General features: G+C 41.2%; 1 protein-coding gene across 1 annotated transcript; it reads right to left on the bottom strand.

Moving 5' to 3' along the window:
- Positions 1–286: 286 nt before the first annotated feature.
- NPTX2 (neuronal pentraxin 2) lies at positions 287–20,203 on the bottom strand. Its single transcript, XM_070760238.1, has 5 exons — positions 19,772–20,203; positions 9,773–9,989; positions 7,283–7,527; positions 3,297–3,476; positions 287–514 (listed from the first exon to the last, which is right to left on the bottom strand). The coding sequence occupies exons 1-5, from the start codon at positions 20,201–20,203 to the stop codon at positions 287–289; spliced, it is 1,302 nt and encodes a 433-aa protein (XP_070616339.1).
- Positions 20,204–22,366: the final 2,163 nt, after the last annotated feature.

The raw sequence follows: 22,366 nt of genomic DNA, 5'->3' as shown, positions 1-22,366 counted from the left end.
TTTCACATGCTGTTGTACATATTCAACTTTGTACAGAACGAAGTATTCAATGAGAATATTTCATTCATTCAGATCTAGGATGTGACCTTTGAGTGTTCCCTTTATTTATTTATTTATTTTGAGCAGTGTATCTCGTGCATGGGGAGGGAAGTTAACTAAGCAGGGGTTTTTTAAAAATAAATTATAACGATGGATCTGTTTACATGGCAAGGAAACAAAGAGGAACCTCAGAACATCAGAGATTGTCTTGATAAAAAGAGGCCACTTGGATTGGAAACGGCCACGGCTATAAGTCAACGAGACGCTCCTCACAGCTCTCCACGGGCCACTTCGTGGCACCACCAAACACATCCACGTTATTGTCGACCCAAGGAATGATGTTGCCAGGCATGTTGATGGAACAATTCGCCATCTTCGTAATATCGTCCGGTTTTAGGACTCGGTCCCAGATGTTGAACTGGCTCATTTCTCCAACAAAGGCTTGGGTGGCGTCAAACCTGCCTCCAACTGTGTCCTTCAAAGATAAAAGGAAGCAAACCGTCGGTTAAGACCAAGCAAATTGATTGATTGATTGATTTTGTCCAATACTGTACACAATGAGGGTTTTATTGGGTATAAACATAGTAAAATACATGATGAAGGTTATAGAGGAGATACTCATAGTCAAATATATCTAAGAAAGAAAGGGAAGATATAGGAATAAAACATATCAATGAAAGAATAGAAGAAGAGATATAGGAATAGAAGAAAGATATAGGAGATATAGGAGAGCAATAGGACAGGGGACGGAAGGCACTCTAGTGCACTTGTACTCGCCCCTTACTGACCTCTTAGGAATCTGGATAGGTCAACCATGGATAATCTAAGGGTAATCTAAGGTTTTGGGGTTTTGGGGTTTGTTTGTAATTTTGGGCTTAAAAGAAGAATATGAGTTAAATCCTGAAAAAGGCAACTTCTCCAACTTCCAAGTATCTTTAAAAATAAAAAACCCTCCTCTAAATCGGAGGAGGTCATCAAATCTCGTGGGGTTTTTGGAAATGTTACTTTGAAGTCAGTCTGAGATGCAATCTTGCATGATGGAAATCTCCATAACCAGATACATCCTCTTTTCTTCCAGCTTTTCTGACATCTCAGCCTTTTAAGTCACATATTTAAGCCCTCACATCCTGGACACAAATTGTTTCAACTCCGACCCTCAAAACGTCGCTACAGAGCACTGCACACCAAGACAACTAGACACAAGAACAGTTTTTTTCCGAACGCCATCACTCTACTAAACAAATAATTCCCTCAACACTGTCAGACTTTCTACTAAATCTGCACTTCTATTCTATAGTTTTTCTCATCATTTCTATCACCCATTTCCTCCCATGTTGACTGTATGACTGTAACTTGTTGCGTATATCCTAATATTTTTATCAATATTGCTTCTTCATTGCTTATTTGACCCCTATGACAATCATTAAGTGTCGTACCACATGATTCTTGACAAATGTATATTTTATTTTATGTACGCTGAGAGCATATGCACCAAGACAAATCCCTTGTGTGTCCAATCACACTTGGCCAATAAAATTCTATTCTATTCTATTCTATATTTAATAATAATAATAATAATAATAATAACAACAACAACAACAACAACAACAATAACAATAACAATAATAATAATAACAACAACAACAACAACAACAACAACAAGTTGGAAGGGACCTTGGAGGTCTTCTAGTCCAATCCCCTGCTTGGGCAGGAAACCCTACACTACTTCAGACAAATGTTTATCCAACATCTTCTTAAAAACTTCCAGTGTTGGAGCATTCACAACTTCGGGAGGCAAGCTGTTCCACTGATTAATTGTTCTAAATGTCAGGAAATTTCTCCTTAGTTCTAAGTTGCTTTTCTCCTAGATGGGTTTCCACCCATTGCTTCTTGTTCTACCATCAGGTGCTTTGGAGAATAGATTGACCCCTTCTTCTTTGTGGCAACCCCTGAGATATTGGAAGGCTGCTATCATGTCTCCCCTTTCATTAAACTAGCCATGCCCAATTCCTGCAACCGTTCTTCATATGTGGACACCGTCTTCTCAGAGAGATGATAGACATAGATGGAGATCTTACAGGTAGATCTCTCGGTACTTGGCAACAGATCACTCAGGCATCATTTCTGATTCCCAGCTTGTTCAATCACAATAGTTATCTAAATCAGAGTGTAATTTGTTAATGGGCATACCCATAAAAGGGGATGCTTATAGCTTAGGGTTGAGCAGTGGACTGACTGCTTGGTGCTATCTTAGCTTGGTTGATTTTCCTGCAAATGTTTCATTACCTAAGTCAGTGTTTCCCAACCTTGGCAACTTGAAGACCTTGGACTTCTGGCTGGGGAATTCTGGGAGTTGAAGTCCAGATATCTTCAAGTTGCCAAGGTTGGGAAACACTGACCTAAGTAACCGTACTTAGTACTTCTCGAAGAAGTTTCATTACCTGACACGTTAACACCATCAGTCTAGAAGGGAGCGAATTTTTAAAAATTATCTCTTCAATTTATTATCTCCTCTAAGTCTATTTATTCTCTCTTCTAACACCGATGAGGTTACCTAGTTGAGCAATGAAACATCTGCAAGGAAACAACCGAGCCCAGAGGGCACCGAGGATCCCGCATATCACATTATTGCATACATAAATTATAAATGAAAAATAAATTGAGAGGCGGCGGAAGAAACAAGGGAGGGGAAAGTAACGTTTCTGCTCAGTGCTGATCCTCAAATACAGTTTCTCATTTATTTATTTTGCATTAGATTCATCTGCAGACGCCAGAATTGAACTTTTAAAGGAGGAGGAAGAGGAGGAGGGAAAGAGGAAGAGGAAAAGGAGGAGGAGGAGAAAAAGAAGAAGAGTAAGAGGAAGAAGAAGAAGAAGAAGAAGAAAAAGAAAAAAAAGAAGAGAAGAAGAGAAGAAGAAGAGAAGAAGAAGAGATGGAGCAGGAGGAGGAGCAGGAAGAAGAAGAAGAAGAAGAAGAAGAAGAAGAAGAAGAAGAAGAAGAAGAAGAAGAAGAAGAAGAAGAAGAAAAAGAAGAAGAGAAGAAGAGGAAGAACAAAAAGAAGAAGAAGAAGAAAAGGAAGAAGAAAAAGAAGAGGAAGAAGAAGAAGAGGAAGAAGAAAAAGAAGAGGAGGAGGAGGAAGAGGAAGAAGAAGAAGAAGAAGAGGAAGAAGAAGAAGAAGAAGAAGAAGAAGAAGAAGAAGAAGAAGAAGAAGAAGAAGAAGAAGAAGAATCCACCCCAAACAATCTGCTGCAGCTCACCTGTTCCTGCCCGAGGATCAAAACCCCTCCAGGTTTAATAGGATGCCAAGGGGCCAAATTTTCTCCGGTACCCAATTTCTCTCCATCCTGAAAAGCCTCCCACATCCCATCTCGGGTGGTCCAGGTGATGCAAATGTGATGCCACTTTCCATCGCTGATGAAGAGAGGAAGCTGGGCGACCTTGTCAAAGGAAAATCAAAGCAATCATGTTGCACACCAATGGAAGTCAACTGGATAGTTGACATAATTGTCTTTAAAATTGGATAGATGCACATTATTATTTTTATTATTTTTATTTTTATTTATTTTTATTTATTTTTATTTATTTTTATTTATTTTTATTTATTTTTATTTTTATTTTTATTTTTATTTTATTTTTTTAATTTAATTTAATTTAATTTAATTTAATTTAATTTAATTAATTTAATTTAATTTAATTAATTTAATTTAATTTAATTTAATTTAATTTAATTTAATTTAATTTAATTTAATTTAATTTAATTTAATTTAATTTAATTTAATTTAATTTAATTTAATTTAATTTAATTTAATTTAATTTAATTTAATTTAATTTAATTTAATTTAATTAATTTAATTTAATTTAATTATTATTGTTATTTTATTATTATTGTTATATTATTATTATTATTATTATTATTAATTATTATTATTATTATTATTATTATTATTATTATTATTATTATTTATTAGATTTACATGCCGGCCCTCCCCGAAGACTTGGGATGGTTCACAACATAAAAAAGATAGTATACATCGAGATATAGTTAATTTGAATTAACACATCTCCTTATACTCACCCAATTGGAATAACCCGAGCCTTAAACTGCAAGCAGTGATAACATACATAAGGAAAAATGATCTATGGGCCCTCTAAATTGATGACCTTTTTTCTAGCACTCATGCCTACTGTTAAATATGATTCTACTATATGTATGTCTATGTTCTTTTTTCTTTTTCTTTCTATTTCTGTTCTCCTTCCCTTTTTTTCTTTTTGTTGTACGTTGTATTTTTAATGTGTTTAATGTTTGTAATGTTTGTACTTGATTTTGTTTCAATAAAGATTATTTAAAAATAAATAAAAAAGAACAGGGAAAAAAGAAAATCAAAGCAATCTTTGTGATTTTTTAAAAAAGTTTTATTTTTGACAGGGGGTGGGTGGAAATTTTGCGCATCTTGAAAAGGAGAGGAGAGGCGACTTGAAATCACATCCTGTCCCTGGCCTTTGGCGAAATCCCGTGCCTAAGGAAGGTGTGCTGTTTTTTCAATTTTGAAAACGATGTACATGTCACTTAGCAACTCACCTCTAACTCTCCCGAGGATTCATTGTTTACAAGACTCTGGTTGCACCGTATATTTTTTCTCCCACTTCTGTCTCAGTGACAACTTTTGGGTCCTGATTAAATGTTTTACATTGTTGTGAGCCGCTCCGAGTCCTCAGAGAGGGGCAGCATACAAATCTAATAAATTATTATTATTATTATTATTATTATTATTATTATTATTATTATTCACTTTCAACAAAACAACAGGGTACCCGATTTAGTGGTTCTGTTGAAATTATTTGGTTTTAATGTATTGCACTAACAAAACTGAAATGAATAAGTGGCTTCCCCTGTCCAGTACTATCCGACTCTAGCGTGATTAGATTAGGTTGGATTAGACTAGACTAGATTAGATTAGATTAACAGAGTTGGAAGGGACCTAGTAGGTCATCTAGTCCAACCCCGCCAATCAAGCAGGAGACCATTCACCATTTCTGACAAATGTCAGTCTAATCTCATTTTGGCAAGCCTTTGGACATTACTTACTTACTTACTTACTTATTTGTTTGTTTGTTTATTTTATTATTTTATTTTATTTTATTTTATTTTATTTTATTTTATTTTATTTTATTATTTTATTTTATTTTATTTTATTTTATTTTATTATTTTATTTATTTTATTTTATTTTATTTTATTTTATTTGTTTATTTATTAAATTTGTATGCCGCCCCTCTACGTGAGATAGCAAGGACTATTTTGCTTTGCTTTAAGTTAAGACTTTGCTGAACTTAAACGAATGAAGATTGATTAGCAGCTGACATTTTTGTAAGAAAGGATTGCTTTTGGATTTGTGTATGTGTCTCCACTGCTAAGCCAGTTATTATTAGCAGTTGTTATTGGATTAAATTCAGTTCATTCAAACTGCGGGAAGAACAGACAAAATATTTGCATACACCTCACATCCTGGACATAAACTCAAGTCGCCTAGAATGGCACTATGGGACATTGCATGCCGAAACAACTAGACAAAGGATAGGTTTTTTTCCCTTGTGTTATCCCCCTGCTGAACACCCAGTGCTGTCTAACGTCTATGTACAGTATATTTACCCACGTAGCATAATGTGGCTATGTTGTAATTGGCTTTAGGCCAGCTCTTGTAGTGGCTGATTTTTACGAAGAGCAGTGGGAGTCGTCTGTATATAGAAGACCAGTCTGGCTGCAGGACGAGTCAGACAGCGAATCAGAGTCAGAGAGAGGGAGAGACAGTGTTGTGGTTGGCTCTGGCCCAGTTCCTGCCCCAGGGAATGGGGAGGTGGATGCAGGGGAAAATTCAACATGTCACAGGCCTGTGTTATTGCTGACAGAATCAGTTCAGAGTTTAGTTTCCTCGGACGAAGAAGAAGGTGGGAGTGACTCAGCAGAGGAGGGCTTGGCACACAGCCCAGGCAGTCAATCTCCCTTATCTTCCCTTGATTCAGATGATGACGTTTTGGACCCACGCAAGCACAGAATTTATGCGTAGAAGAGACCTAGTAAGAACATATTACAGGAGATAAGGGAGGCCACCTGTGTTTGGGTGGGGCTCCAGTAATTAGGGCTGCTGCTATAAATAGCAGCATGTGGGTTTGGCCGTTGTGGAAGAATATCAGTTCGTCAGGAATCTTGTGTTGCTGGACTTTGCTGCTTTTTCACGCCTTTGAAACCAAAGCAGAGCAACATGTGTGTGTGTGTGTGTCTCATTTCATTGGAAGAAGAAGGGGTGTGAAGTTTCTTCACAGCTGCTAGCGAAGTACTTAATGACTGCTTAAGGAAAATTGTACAGACTACCCGGTTGTTTTGGGAAGAGTGCTCTTTGCAATACAAAAAGAATGCTTTGTTTATTTTGAATTTTGTGATAAAGAACATTGTTTTGAATTTTCAAATGTGTGTGTGTCTGAAATTTGTAACCTTGAATTTTAGGGAGGCTCCTATCAGAGAGCCCGGCAGAACAGACAGGGAGCAGGAAAGGACAGCAGAGACAGAGAAGGGAATGGATTCAGCCAGCCCTCCAGACAGAGGTTTCTCGGAATCAGAAGGGGAAGAATTAATGAGTAACCCTATTCTGAATGCTCGGGTATGGAGAATGTTGGGAAGGCAAGAGCAGCTGTGCAAGCGTAGAAACAAATGATAGAACACAGCTGATAAGACTTAATGATGATGCTGCAACCTTGATTTAAAAAAGGGAGGGTTGGAGTGAGCTGTGTGGGAGATTATCATTTGAGCTTTGGAGAGAGACATTGATGCATCGTGGTTTCATTTTGGTTTTTGGATTTCTGTGAACTTTCTGACACTCAAGCTGAAAGTACTGTGTGAACTTGAATGAGTAACTCTGACCTTCTGGACTAATAACTCAGCATTGCTTTTGCATTCATGAAGGTGTACAGCCCTCTGTATATAAAGGAAACCTTTTCGTTTTATTATTACAAGCTTGTGTGTTTGATTTATTACTTTGCTCTTGGGTGGCTAGAGGCCAGGCAGAACAGGTTATAGTATTGTTTACCCTTCTTATTACCTTCTTTATTCCTCCCTCTTTTTAAAATCATGATGATTATCTTTATTTTGTGGCTTTGCATGTACACCGAGTGCTTCTGCGAGAGAGAGAAATCATCACGCTTGGCCAACTAAAGTATGCAATTCAATTCAAAAGTGGCGCTTGTCCTTACCTTGTCGTTGATCAGGAGTTCAATGGGGTTGTTGCCCCACTCGATCAACACGACTTCGTTGGTTTGCCCCGGGACGGCGTAAGAGAAAGGCGTCCCGATTCCAGGGGAGGCTCCAGATTTCAGCCATAAGCAAACGGTGAAGGCATAAAGCTCAGGAAGTGTTTTCTTGACCTTCCCGTACAAGTAGTTGGTCCTGAGTGGGAGGGAGACTTTAAAGGCATCGGGTGCTTTAAATGCGCTGGTACCTAAGGGCCAGAAAGGAAACAAATTATCTACACAGGACATGGAGAGATTTTTGCCTGCTGATCACCGGGGAACAGCCATTTCGTTGCAAGGAGTCCTCGGACAGGAGTAGCATATAAATCTAATAAATTATTATTACTATTACTATTTCAGTTTATCTCAGGGAACGCCTTCTGCTGCACGAATCCCAGTGACCAGTTAGGTCCCACAGAGTGGGTCTTCTCCGGGTCCCGTCAACTAAACAATGTTGCTTGGCAGGACCCAGGGGAAGAGCCTTCTCTGTGGCGGCCCCGGCCCTCTGGAACCAACTCCCCCCAGAGATTAGAATTGCCCCCACCCTCCTCGCCTTTCGTAAGCTGCTTAAAACCCACCTCTGCTGCCAGGCATGGGGGAATTGAGATACTCTTTCCCCCTAGGCATTTACAATTCTATGCATGGTATAAAAGGAGGAGGAGGAGGAGGAAGAGAAGGAGCAGGAAGAGGAGGAAGAGAAGGAGCAGGAAGAGGAAGAGGAGGAAAAGGAGGAAGAGGAGGAGGAGGAAAAGGAGGAAGAGGAGGAGGAAAAGGAGGAGGAGAAAGAAAAGGAGGAGGAGGAGGAAGAGAAGGAGGAGGAAGAGGAGGAGGAGGAGGAGGAGGAAAAGGAGGAGGAGGAGGAGGAGGAGGAGGAGGAGGAGGAGGAAGGCATTGTTAGCAATTAGGAAAGAGAAGTTGGCAGTGTAATTGTGGAAGAGATTGTTCAGCTTCTATGTCAGGGGAAAAAGAATTTAAATGCCGTAAGCCCCCATCATCCCGTAGAAATCACATAAAGGAATGCAAATCCCTAAGCCAGCAAAGAATGTAGGTCAGAGCTCCCCCTTTGACAAGCCAATATTTCTCTCGCCTCTCCCCACTCCCAACTTCAAACAGGAGAGAATAACGGAGGAGGGTGGAAGGATGACAGATCCACTACGACCTGAAAAGGGCTTTCGACACTCAAGTGATGTTCAGAAGTGACTTATGATAGGTAGGGGCCTTTCGCTGCAAGATGTAAGGCATCAAAAAGAGGGGAGCCCTAGGCTACAACTCAAAGGCGGCTTTTCCAAATCCAGGTTCTCTCCAGATTGTGTTACGGCTACGTGAAGGTCTGGAGGGTGTGATTTAACCAAAAATAAAAATTAAGGGTGGTGGGTCCAGAAGGGCTATTGAAGCTTTGCTGCTTTTATGTCTGCTAAAAAATAGAATGACATTTCAGATACTGTATATCAGAACAGCCTCTGGGGATTTCGACATCCTGTAGACACTGTTGATTATGCAGGGTTGTATAGGTGTGGGTGTGTTCTAACACAATTCTTCATATTCTAACACAATTCTTCATATTCTAACACAATTCTTCATATTCTAACACAATTCTTCATATTTAAGGGGAAGGGTGGAAAATGGATGGATGGGTGGTAGAGATACAGTGAGATAAAAAAGATAAAATAGAGAGATTAGAAAAATAGGTAGGTAGTTAGGTGGATAGATGTAGGCAAGAGAAATAGATAGATAGATAGATAGATAGATAGATAGATAGATAGATAGATAGGTAGGTAGGTAGGTAGGTAGGTAGGTAGGTAGGTAGGTGATAGGTAGGTAGGTGGGTAGGTAGGTAGATAGATAGATAGATAGATAGGTAGGTAGGTAGATAGATAGATAGATAGATAGATAGATAGATAGATAGATAGATAGACAGATGATAGATAGATAGATAGATAGATAGATAGATAGATAGATGATAGAGTGATAGGTAGGTAGGTAGGTAGGTAGATAGATAGATAGATAGATAGATAGATAGATAGATAGATGATAGAGTGATAGGTAGGTAGGTAAGTACATAGATAGATGATAGAGTGATAGATAGAGAGACAGACAGACAGACTGATATGGATGGATGGATGGATGGATGGATGGATGGATGGAGGGATGGAGGGATGGATAGATGGATGATAGAGATAGAGAAATAGATAAAATGGAGAGATTAGAAAAATAGGTAGAAAGGAGAGAGAGAAGAAAAGAGAAATAGAAGGACATACAGGCTGATATAAAACATGCACCTCTGGCCTCACAGGAGACAAAGTAAAAAAACAACTACAATGTCCCATGGCGTTGCCTTTTAGGGAGGCAACGTCCACCTATCCGTTGCGCCAAACACTGAACGGGTGAATTTTCTAACCTGCTTCTCACACGAGGCCTCCTCGAGAAGAAGACCCCCGAAGCCATCGAGCTTACCTCTTTCCAATTCAGAGACCCTTTCCAGGAGAGCGTTCAAGGCTGCTTCCGTCCTCTGGCGGTGGGTGGAGGTCTCGTTCTGGAGCAGCCATTTCTCGTTCTCCAGCTCGGACACTTTGCTGAGCAGTTGGCGCTCCAGTTCCCCGAGCCGTCTTTGAAGAATCTCTCGGAGATCGTTGGGCAAGGCGCCGACGGTGGCGTTGCCTCGAAGCTGGTGCTTTGGAAAACACACATCATCAGGAAATGAATGCCAACTTCATTTGTTTAATTAAGTAGCATCTTAATGTTGTCTCCGCGGATGTGATATGTGCAAAATTGCAAATATTCATTCATTCATTCATTCATTCATTCATTCATTTTATTTCTATGCAATGTTTATTTATTTGTTATTGATTGATTGATTTTGTCCAATACACAATGAGGGTTTTAGTGGGTATACACATAGTAAAATACATAATGAAGGTTATAGAGGAGATACTCATAGTCAAATATTATGATTATTACAAGAGAAAATGAGGCCACCTGTGGTTGGGTGGGGCTCCAGTAATTAGGGCTGCTGCTATAAATAGCAGCGTGTGGGTTTGGCCGTTGTGAAAGAGTATCTGATCACAGTTCTTCCGGAATCGTGTGTTGCTCTTTTCTGGACTTTGTTTGTTGATTTTTCACGCTTTTGAAACCAAAGCAGAGCAATGTGTTTGTGTGACTTCGTTGGAAGAAGAAGGGGTGTGAAGTTTCTTCACAGCTGCTAGCTAAGTACTTAGTGACTGCTTAAGGGAAATTGTACAAACTACCCGGTTGTTTTTGGGACGAGTGCTCTTTGCAATACAAAAAGAGTGCTTAGTTTATTTTGACTTTTGTGATAAAGAACATTGTTTTGAATTTTCAAACGTGTGTGTGTGTCTGAAATTTGTACCCTTGAATTTTCAGGAGGCTCCTACCAGAGAGCCCGGCAGAACAAAGGTTATAGAGGATATACTCATAGTAAAATATATCTAAGAAAGAAGATAAGATAAGATATAGGAATAAAACATATCAATGAAAGAATAGAAGAAGAGATATAGGAATAGAAGAAAGGTATAGGAGATATAGGAGAGCAATAGGACAGGGGACGGAAGGCACTCTAGTGCACTTGTATTCGCCCCTTACTGACCTCTTAGGAATCTGGATAGGTCAACCGTGGATAATCTAAGGGTAAAGTGATGGGGGTTTGGGAATGACACTATGGAGTCTGGTAATGAGTTCCACGCTTCGACAACTCGGTTATTTTTTACAGTCAAGTTTGGAGCGGTTAATATTAAGTCTAAATCTGTTGTGTGCTCTTGTGTTGTTGTGTTTGAAGCTGAAGTAGTTGCCGACAGGCAGGACTTACTTTACTTTTTTACTTTATTAGATTTCTATGTCGCCCCCCTCAGAAGACTGGGGCGGCTAACAACAATATAAAAAGATAATGTAAACAAATCTAATATTAAAAACAATATGTTATGTTTGTTATTTACATATCTATACACAATGTACTTTATTCCAGAAAACAAGATAGATATAATAAATAGAGTGGGTAGATTGTGGGCATATACATTTCTGGATGTGCAGAGGAATTGATAAATAAACATAACAGGTAGGTAATGAAGTAAGCACGAAAATGGCTTATTTAATATGTTTGTGAGTGACATAGGGGAAGGTTTGGTAGGGAAGGTTTGCCTATTTGCCAATGACTCTAAAGTGTGCAATAGGGTTGATATTCCTGGAGGCGTCTGTAATATGGTAAATGATTTAGCTTTACTAGATAAATGGTCAAAGCAATGGAAACTGCAGTTTAATGTTTCCAAGTGTAAAATAATGCACTTGGGGAAAAGGAATCCTCAATCTGAGTATTGCATTGGCAGTTCTGTGTTAGCAAATACTTCAAAAGAAAAGGATTTAGGGGTAGTGATTTCTGACAGTCTCAAAATGAGTGAACAGTGCAGTCAGGCGGTAGGGAAAGCAAGTAGGATGCTTGGCTGCATAGCTAGAGGTATAACAAGCAGGAAGAGGGAAATTATGATCCCGCTATATAGAATGCTGGTGAGACCACATTTGGAATACTGTGTTCAGTTCTGGAGACCTCACCTACAAAAAGATATTGACAAAATTGAACGGGTCCGAAGACGGGCTACAAGAATGATGGAAGGTTTTAAGCATAAAACGTATCAGGAAAGACTTAATGAACTCAATCTGTATAGTCTGGAGGACAGAAGGAAAAGGGGGGACATGATCGAAACATTGAAATATATTAAAGGGTTAAATAAGGTCCAGGAGGGAAGTGTTTTTAATAGGAAAGTGAACACAAGAACAAGGGGACACAATCTGAAGTTAGTTGGGGGAAAGATCAAAAGCAACATGAGAAAATATGATTTGACTGAAAGAGTAGTAGATCCTTGGAACAAACTTCCAGCAGACGTGGTAGATAAATCCACAGTAACTGAATTTAAACATGCCTGGGATAAACACATATCCATCCTAAGATAAAATACAGGAAATAGTATAAGGGCAGACTAGATGGACCATGAGGTCTTTTTCTGCCGTCAGTCTTCTATGTTTCTATGTTTCCTTCGTTGCCCCAAATTGCTCACCAGAAAGTTCCTATTGAATTTCAAGGAGCAATTTTAAGTCCCTTCCTTCAACAGTTTAATTAAATTCAAATGGCCATTGAATAGTTATAACATGAGGACTACCTGCATTATTTATAAATAAGGACCAGGATTGTGGGGGCAATATGCTGGCTCTGTTAAAAAGTGCTATTGCTAACATGTTGTATGCCAACCTAAGTCTAAGGGGAAGGGAAGCATTAAAAAATGAATAAATAAATACATAGCAGTGTGCTAATATTTGAGGGGCTTCTGCGAAGAAGAAGGGCTCAACTTATTCTCCATAGCACCTGAAGGTAGAACAAAAAAAGCAATGGGTGGAAACTAATCAAGGAGAGAAGCAACTTCTCTCCTTAGAAGAACTAAGGAGAAATTTCCTGATGGGACAATTAACCAGTGGAACTGCTTGCCTCCAGAAGTTGGGAATGCTCCGACACTGGAAGTTTTGAAGAAGAGATTGGATAACCCTTTGTCTGTGGTGGTGTAGGGTTTCCTGCCTGAACACAGGGTTGGACTAGAAGACCTCCAAGGTCCCTTCCAATTCTGTTATTCTGGTACATGGAAACCATAGCCACTTTAAACATCCCTCTTACGCTGGATAATGGGTTTGTTTGCCATTGCCCAAAGAGGAGAAAAATTCATGTTTTATACATTAATTTTAAGACACCCACCTATCCAGGCTCTGATTTTTCAGCTGGAGTTTATTTATTTATTTATTCATTCATTCATTTGTCCAATACACAATACATAAGGAAGAGAATAGACATGAAGTAATATATATACAGATAATATGTAAAAATAGAGGAGAAGATATATGAAAGGAAGAAAATATATATGATATATGAGATAAAGGAAAGACAATTAGACAGGGGATGAAAGGCACACTAGTGCACTTATGTACGCCCCTTACTGACCTCTTAGGAACCTGGAGAGGTCAATCGTGGATAGTCTAAGGGAGAAATGTTGGGGGTTAGGGGTTGACACTATTGAGTCCAGTAATGAGTTCCACGCTTCGACAACTCGGTTGTTAAAGTCATATTTTTTACAGTCAAGTTTGGAGCGGTTAATATTAAGTTTGAATCTGTTGCGTGCTCTTGTGTTGTTGCGGTTGAAGCTGAAGTAGTCATTGACCGGTTCCCAGATGTTCAAGTGGAAACTCCTAGAATTGTGAAGCCTCGATCAATACATCTAGAAGAGAGCAGGATTCCTCTTTGGGTGGTTTTTGTGCAAGAAAGAAAGCAAGAAAGCTCTCCTCGTATTTTTGCCTCCGTGGTTTCAACCGGTCAGAAACACACATCAGAAAATCTGCATTGCTCTGGGCAGATTTGTCTGGAACTGGGAGGGAGAGACGGATTGAGGACACTTGTTCTCTTGCAACAGCTGGTTGGAGGGATTCTACCATCTTTTATTAGACTCAGCTAATAGTTCCCCCAACACACAAACACAGCCTCTGTGTGTCTGTTCCTCATGTTGGATCGAAGCCAAAGCAACGGCAAAAAACCACAAACACGGCAAAGTGAATCCACAGGGGAAGCCATTCCGCAAATACTAGCCATAGCTGCATCGTCCGACATATTCATTAAGCCAAGCTTCCGTCCGTTGTTACTTATTTATAAGGAAAAGGCACGGCACGCCGTTCTTTCAAAATCAAATCAGATCATCTCTAACAGTGCCAGTAAAATAAAATAGATTTGATTGAGAAAGACCCAAGAGAGATCGAGGAAGGAGCGTGGGAAAGCTTGGTAGATTTTGGAAAGGGGGATCCAAATAATATCCGATTGCTTGAATGGTGGTCACTTGCCGGCCAAGGGACTTAACTGGATTTTAATGTATATTATGGTTTAGTTGGACATTGGATAGTAGAACAGTGGCTGAACCCAGAATAGGTAGGGGCCTTGGAGGTCTTCTAGTCAAACCCCCTTCAAGGACTTGGGCGGCTTAGAAATTTAAGAAAGAAAGAAAGAAAGAAAGGAGGGAGGAAGGAGAAGAACGAAGGAAGGAGAAGAACGAAGGAAGGAGAAGAGGAAGAAGAAGAAAGAGGAAATGAAAGGAAGGAAGGAGAAGAATGAAAGAAGGAAGGAAGGAAGGGGAAAAGGAAGAAGAAGAAAGGAAATGAGGAAGGAAAGAAGGAAGGAAATTAAGGAGGAAATGAGAGTAAGGAAAGAAGAAAGAAGGGCAGGCAGGCAATGAACAGGAAAATGAAAATACTTTCATTAATGAGACAGAGATAAAATTTTATAGATTGTATTCATTGCAATCTATTTTCACAAAACTACCCATTTAATCAGATGTACGATCAGTTTATTTCTTTGCTTTGTGGATGATCGGTCCTCGCTTTCTCCAACCCTCTGTGTTTTCCACGTTTATCTGGTTTCTCTCCCTAGTGTAATTGTTTTTTTAAAAAATGCTTCGTTGCATAGAATTTCAAGACCACGACGTATTTAAAGCCTTTTAGTAAATAATGCAATCCTGACAGTAAGGGTTTCTGAGAAATGAAGCTTGTTTGTGGAAATATCCCACTGGACACCCGCTAATTACCCTCCTGATAATAACCTACGTGTATATTTAGCTGCCGACAATATTCCAGTGCGCATCTTCTCTTAGGCAGCACTCTTAGAAATTCCAGCCCACAAGTTTGAAACAATGAATGACCATGCAAAGAGGGGAGGATATGGGGAAAGATCCCATATTGTTGAATAGCTGAATGAATTCACAAGTAAATCCAGAAATACAGAGTCAGAAATCAAGATAGGTTTTAGCTAAGCCGCAACAAGTAGGTTGGAGCTTCACACGAAGAGAATTTGCAAGCCTTTTTCAGTGGCTTAATAGCAAACAAGCAAGCATAGAAACATAGAAACATAGAAGTCTGATGGCAGAAAAAGACCTCATGGTCCATCTAGTCTGCCCTTATACTATTTTCTGTATTTTATCTTAGGATGGATATATGTTTATCCCAGGCATGTTTAAATTCAGTTACTGGGGATTTACCAACCACGTCTGCTGGAAGTTTGTTCCAAGGATCTACTACTCTTTCAGTAAAATAATATTTTCTCATGTTGCTTTTGATCTTTCCCCCAACTAACTTTAGATTGTGTCCCCTTGTTCTTGTGTTCACTTTCCTATTAAAAACACTTCCCTCCTGGACCTTATTTAACCCTTTAATATATTTAAATTTTTCAATCATGTCCCCCCTTTTCCTTCTGTCCTCCAGACTATACAGATTGAGTTCATGAAGTCGCTTCCTGATAAGTTTTATGCTTAAGACCTTCCACCATTCTTGTAGCCCGTCTTTGGACCCATTCAATTTTGTCAATATCTCTTTGTAGGTGAGGCCTCCAGAACTGAACACAGTACTGTATTCCAAATGTGGTCTCACCAGCATTCTATATAGCGGGATCATAATCTCCCTCTTCCTGCTTGTTATACCTCTAGCTATGCAGCCAAGCATCCTACTTCATCCTGCTTCTATACAATTCATCCTGCTTCTATACAATTCATCCTGCTTCTATACAATCCTAAAATCAAACAATTCATTCATCCCATTTCCCAATAGGTAGTTGTAAATAACTCTCTCTCCACCCAGCCCACTTCACAGGGTTGTTTTTGCAGGAAAAAATAGGAGGAGAAAGCCGTAATAGATGTGTTCACCATTGTGAGTTGTTTATTAAATTTATAAAGAGTATATGCACCTATTATATACCATAACACAATAGGTGTATGACTATAATATAAAACTATCTCTAATATAGGGCATATTTATAATATTAAGAAGTCAAATTAGGATGTTGAGATTCCCTTCCCTTTTCGACCATGAAAAACATGGGGTTCCACCATCCGTCGCTACCTCTTCATTTAATGTCCCAGTTCAGGAGATTGTTAATGCAGATACAACCGAGTGAGAAGAGAAGTACGTAAACGATACGCACTGAACCGCAGGAAAGGAAAGATAACACAGCTCTGTGTGTCTGCACATCACTGCAAAGTGATTGCATTAAATAAATCAGAGGGACTGACAACAAGGAAGGATCAGTCATCATTCCACAGAAAGATGAGCCAATGAGCAAAATGTTATATGAACTTCAGTTTGCGCTCTCTCTGTCTCTCTCTTGTCCCTCTCTTCTCTTTTTTTCTCTCTCTCTTTCCCTCTCTCCCTTTTTCTCTCTTTCTCTCTCTTTCTCTGCCTCTCTCTTTCTTTCTCTTTCTCTCTCTCTTTCTCTCCTTTCTCTCTTGCTCTTTCTCTCTCTTTCTCTCTTCTATCTTTCTCCTCTCTCTCTTCTGTCTTTCCTCTCTCCTCTCTTTCCTCTTTTCTCTCTCTCTCTCCCTTACTTTCTTTTTCTCACTCTTCTCTCCTCCCTCTCTTGCTCTTTCTCTCTTTTTTTCTCATCTATCTTTCTCTTCTCTCTCTCTTCTGTCTTCTCTCTCTCCTCTCTCTCTTCTCTCTTTCTCTCTCCACTCTCTCTCTTCTCTTTTTTCTTCTCTTCCTCTCTCTTTTTTTGCCTCTCTCTTTCTTTCTCTTTCTCTTCTCTCTCTCCTCTCTCTCTCTTGCTCTTTCTCCCCTTCTCTCTCTTCTATCTTTCTCCTCTCTCTTCTGTCTCTCTCTCCTCTCCTCTTACTCTTCTCTTTTTTCTCTCTCTTTCTCTTTCTCCCTCTCTCACTTTCTTTCTTTTTCTTTCTCTTCTCTCCTCTCTCTCTTACTTTTTATCTTTTCTCTCTCATCTATCTTTCCCTTCTCTCTCTCTTCTCTCTCCTGTCTTCTCTCTCTCTTCCCTCTCGCTCTTCTCTCTTTCTGTCTCCACTCTCTCTCTTTTCTTTTTTCTCTCTCTTTCTCTCTCTTTCTGTCTTTTTCTCTCCCCATCCATCCATCTATCTCATAATATCTCTGTCATCTCTGATTCCCTATCTTCTCTCCCCCTCTCTCATCAACCAACCCAGGGAATACCCATCCATAAACAAATTCCCTCCAAACACCAAGTCTGCAAGTTGTTAATTTATTTTGTTTATTAATCAGATTTATATGGCCACTGCTTTGAGAGGGCATCGGGTGGGGGAGAGAAGCTGGATTTGGCCACTTTGCTTGCTGGGAGTTATGAGTCAAGAGGTTTGGATTTAGATCAAGCAAGCCGGGGTCAGAATTCAGCCCCGTTTCTCATTTTCACTGAGCTTTGGGTCAGTCCCTAGCCTCCAGACCAGGGCGGTTTCGAGAACATTGAACAGAAGAAGCCACCGAGGTGAATGAAACCCAAAAGGTGCAACATTTCTCAAACAGAAGTCCATCTTGGGATCATTGTCTTCTCTCTCATCTCTCTTTCTCTCTTTCTCTCTTTCTCATTCTCTTTCTCTCTCTCTCTCTCTCTTTCTCACCCCATTACACAATCTCCAGTTCAGTCTAGTCTTGAAACTCTTTCCTACCCTTCAAAGCCTCTCCAACCAATTTCAGTGGATACATGATGTATGATGACAACAAAGGCCTCAACTTTGACTTTTGACTTCTCCTGCAATTTGTTTTCTGCAGCCTAGATTTTAAGCAAACAAACCTGCCCCCTTTTAAGAGCGAAGTTGCAAGGGGGAACACCAATCCTTGTTTTCAAGACCTCCCCCCCCCAAAAAAAATGCCCTCGAGGGTTTCTCACCTCTCCGACCGGGCTGCCATTTCAGCACCACGGAGAGCTACGACGCGACTCTCTCCATCCGTGCGTATCCTTGGCCGCATCTAAGAGATGCTTCCTGCCAACTTTTTAATTTTGTTTTATTTATTTGTCATACAAATATAGTATTGTATTGTATGTTTAACATAATATAAGGATTCTGACCCGAGTTGGAGAGATTCCTACAAGGATCCCAACTCGCTTTGGGCTCTTAGCCCGGTGTTCTCTCCTCTTCATCTGCCTGTCATCTGCACCTCTATCACTGTCTGGTTTGGTTCTGCAACCCAACAAGACCGACACAGACGTCAGAGGAGAATCAGAACTGCAGAACAAAACAATGGCTGCCAACCTGCCTTCCATTGAGGACCTGTAGACTGCACAGGTCAAAAAGGGCCATGAAAATATCTACTGACCCCTCGCAGCCTGGACACAAACTGTTTCAACCCCTACCCTCAAAACAACACTATAGAGCACTGCGCCCCAAGACAACTGGACACAAGGACAGTTTTCCCCTGAATGCCATCACTCTGCTAAACAAATAATTTCCTCAACACTATCAAACTATTTACTAAGTCTGCACTACTATTGCTACCAGTTTTTTCTCGTCGTTCCTATCACCCATCTCCTCCAACTTATGACTGTATGACTGTATCTTGTTGCTTGTATCCTTAGGATTTTTATTAATATTGTTTCCCCATTGCTTATTTGACCCCTATGACAATCATTAAGTGTTGTACCACATGATTCTTGACAAATGTATCTTTTTCTCTTATGTACGCTGAGAGCATCTGCACCAAGACAAATCCCTTGTGTGTCCAATCACACTTGGCCAATGAAGAATCCTATTCTATTCATTCTATTCTATTCTATTCTATTCCATGATTGCTTATTTGACCCTTATGGCAATCATTAAGTGTTGCATCTCATTATTTTGACAAATGTATCTTTTTCTTTTCTGTACATTGAGAGCATCTGCACCAGGACAAATCCCTTGTGTGTCCAATCAAACTTGGCCAATAAAGAATCTTATTCTATTCGATTCGATTCATTCTATTCTATTCCATGATTGCTTATTTGACCCCTATGGCAATCATTAAGTGTTGTACCTCATGATTCTTGACAAATGTATCTTTTTCTTTTATGTACACTGAGAGCATCTGCACCAAGACAAATCCCTTGTGTGTCCAATCACACTTGGCCAATAAGGAATTCTCCTCTCCTCTCCTCTCCTCCTCTCCTCTCCTCCTCTCCTCTCCTCCTCTCTTCTCCTCTCTATTCTATTCTGAATTCTCTCTTTTCTTTTCTTTTCTTCTCTTCTCCTCTATTCCATTCCATTCCATTCCATTTTGTTCTGTTCTTGACAAATGTATATTTTCTTTTATGTCCACTGAGAGCATATGCACCAAGACAAATTCCTTGTGTGTCCAATCACACTTGGCCAATAAAAATTCTATTCTATTCTATATTTTATTGTTCTCCTCTCCTCACTCTACTCTACTCTACTCACTCTACTCTACTCACTCTACTCACTCTACTCTACTCACTCTACTCTACTCTTACTCTACTCTTACTCTACTCTTAGTCTACTCTACTCTTACTCTACTCTTTCTCTACTCTACTCTTACTCTACTCTACTCTTACTCTACTCTACTCTACTCTTACTCTACTCTACTCTACTCTCCCGTGTCCAAACGCTCTGTTGGTCACCTTCCACCAATGGTCCCTCTCACCTCCAGATTCTCCAAGCGATCCTTGAGGGCTTGCATGGTCCGGGTGAGCTGGTCGACGATCTTGCCCGGATCCCGGGGCGGATCCCCCATGGTGTCCTTGCCCTTCCCCAACTCTTTCCTCCAGGGTCCCCCTTTGCCGTCGGGGCTCTCGCACCGGCCCAGCTTGCCGCTCAGCTCGCGGATGGTCTCCCGCTGGTTGCCGATGGTCTCCTTCTGCTGCAGGATGGTCTCCCGCAGCTGGAGCAGGGTGGCCTTCAGCTCCTCCTCGGAGGGAGGCGGCCCTCCTCCACCCCCCGAGGGCAGCACGCAGCCCGGGTTGGCGGCGTCCGGGGGCAGCGAGGTGCACACGAAGCGGCTGCCCGGCGGGGCCTCTTGCGCCCCGCAAGCCGAGAGGAAGAAGAAGAAGAAGCCAGCCAGGACGGGGAGCAGCATCGCGGCCAGGACGCGGCGAGCGATTTATTGCATGGAGGGATTCGAACCTACGAACGGGCTCCGGCCAGTGGGGGGTCCCGTCTTCGGGCTCGCTTTTCTCCTGCAGGGGAAGCCCGAGGAGGAAGGAGCCCGACGGCGCAACAGCTTACGGGAGCGCCCCGTCCTCGCCGAAAGCATCCGAGCCAACTCTGCGCGCTGCTCCGCGCATCCTTAAAGATGCCCAGCCGCCTCGGGAGGGGAGGGGGAGCCAGGAAGAAAGGGAGGCAGCTGGTTGGCTGAGCGACCATGGAAAGCCACGCCCTCCTCGGCCCGGGACCGTGAAACTGTGACAGCCAGAGAGGGCGGGAAGGTTTCTGATTGGTGGAAACCCGGAGGGTGGAGGGACGAGTCTGGGAAAAAGTTCTCATTCATTCATTCATGCATTCGTTCATTCATTCATTGGTAGGTAGGTGCAAAGATCCGGACGGCCGCTAAGGGGCAGGGGCGGGGTACTTTGGGGACGCTTTAGCCTGCCATCTGTTGCTCGCCCGAGTTTTGTTTTGGGTTGTGTTTTGGGGTTGTTGTTTTTTGTTTGTTTTTGCAGTGTAGATGGAGTCTAGTTCTGCGTTTAATGCTCTCGGGCGTTGCAATTTAGAGAGAATTGGGGTGGTGTGTAGCTAGTGAATTCACCAGCCAGCGACCAATAAGAGCCCACAGGTTGGCTAGTCAATGTCAGCAGAGCCTTCTCTGTGGTGGCCCCGATTCGCTGGAATCAGCTACCTCCTCAAATCCACACCCTTAAAAATGGCCAGCCATATCGGGCAGGGCGGGGAAGCCAGGAAGAAGAGGAGGCAACTGGTTGGCTGAGCGACCATGGAAAGCCACGCCCTCCCCGATCCCGGGACCGTGAAACTGTGACAGGTGGAGAGGGTGGGAAGGTTTCTGATTGGTTGGCAACCTGGTGGGAGGAGGGACGAGTCTGGGAAAAAGTTCTCATTCATTCATTCATGCATTGGTAAGTAGGTGCAAAGATCTGGATGGCCACTAAGGGGCAGGGGCAGGGTACGTTGGGGACGCTTTAGCCTGCCATCTGTTGGTCACCGGAGTTTTGTTTTGTTTTTGTTTGTTTTTTGGTGTGGTTTTTGTTTTTGTTTCTGCAGCGTGGATGGGGTCTAGTTATAAACGTAGAAACCTAGAAGATTGACGGCAGAAAAAGACCTCCTGGTCCATCTATACTATTTCCTGTATTTTATCTTAGGATGTATATAAGTTTATCCCAAGCAAGTTTAAATTCAGTTACTGTGGATTTACCAACCACGTCTGCTGGAAGTTTGTTCCAAGCATCTTCCCAAATTATCTGAGGCTACGAAACGGATGTGTCTCCACTCCTTTACTTAGGGAGGGAATATTAAAAGACTCCGGATTAGGCTGTTCTCCCGTCTAGTAGGACTCTGCTACCCATGAATCTTCACCATCAGTCTGCGGATGCTGGGAGTTATGGTTCTAGTTTAAGTGGAAAGCCCTTCCAGTGGTTTCCAGGGGAAAATATGTTCCCACAAGTATTTCGTGCACATATTTTCTAACTTCAAATGTTTCTGAGGTTTTTGATCAAAGGCGCCCAGCTGTCTGCTCTGAGATTTATGCCGTCGCACGCGTCCTGACTTGTCAAATTCCAGACAGTTGTGTGGCTAATGAGATGTCCTGTAAGGTGGGATTCACACAAACCACAACTTTCTCTCTCTAACTTTCTCTCTCTCTTTCTCTCTCTCCTCTCTCTTTCTCTCCCTCTCTTTCTCTCTCTCCTCTCTCTTTCTCTCTCTCTCCTCTCTCTCTCTTTCTCTCCCTTTCTCTCTCTTTCTCTCTCTCTCTCTCTCCTCTCTCTTTCTCACTCTCCTCTCTCTCTCTTTCTCTCTCTCTCCTCTCTCTCTCTTTCTTTCTCTCTCTCTCCTCTCTCTCTTTCTCTAACTTTCTCTCTCCTCTCTCTTTCTCTCCCTCTTTCTCTCTTTCTATTTCTCTCTCTCCTCTCTCTTTCGCTTTCTCTCTTCTCTCTTTCTCTCTCTCTCCTCTCTCTCTCTCTATCATTCTTTCTTTTTCTCTCTCTCTCCTCTCTTTCTCTTTCTCTCTCCTCTCTTTCTCGCTCTCTTCTCTTCCTCTCTCTCTCATTCTTTCATTTCCTGAACGGCT

Source organism: Erythrolamprus reginae, chromosome 9 (genome assembly GCF_031021105.1).
Source record: "Erythrolamprus reginae isolate rEryReg1 chromosome 9, rEryReg1.hap1, whole genome shotgun sequence".
Lineage (NCBI taxonomy): Eukaryota > Metazoa > Chordata > Lepidosauria > Squamata > Dipsadidae > Erythrolamprus > Erythrolamprus reginae.
The sequence above is the reverse complement of the archived record's forward strand: the minus strand, read 5'-3'. Positions and strand labels throughout refer to the sequence as shown.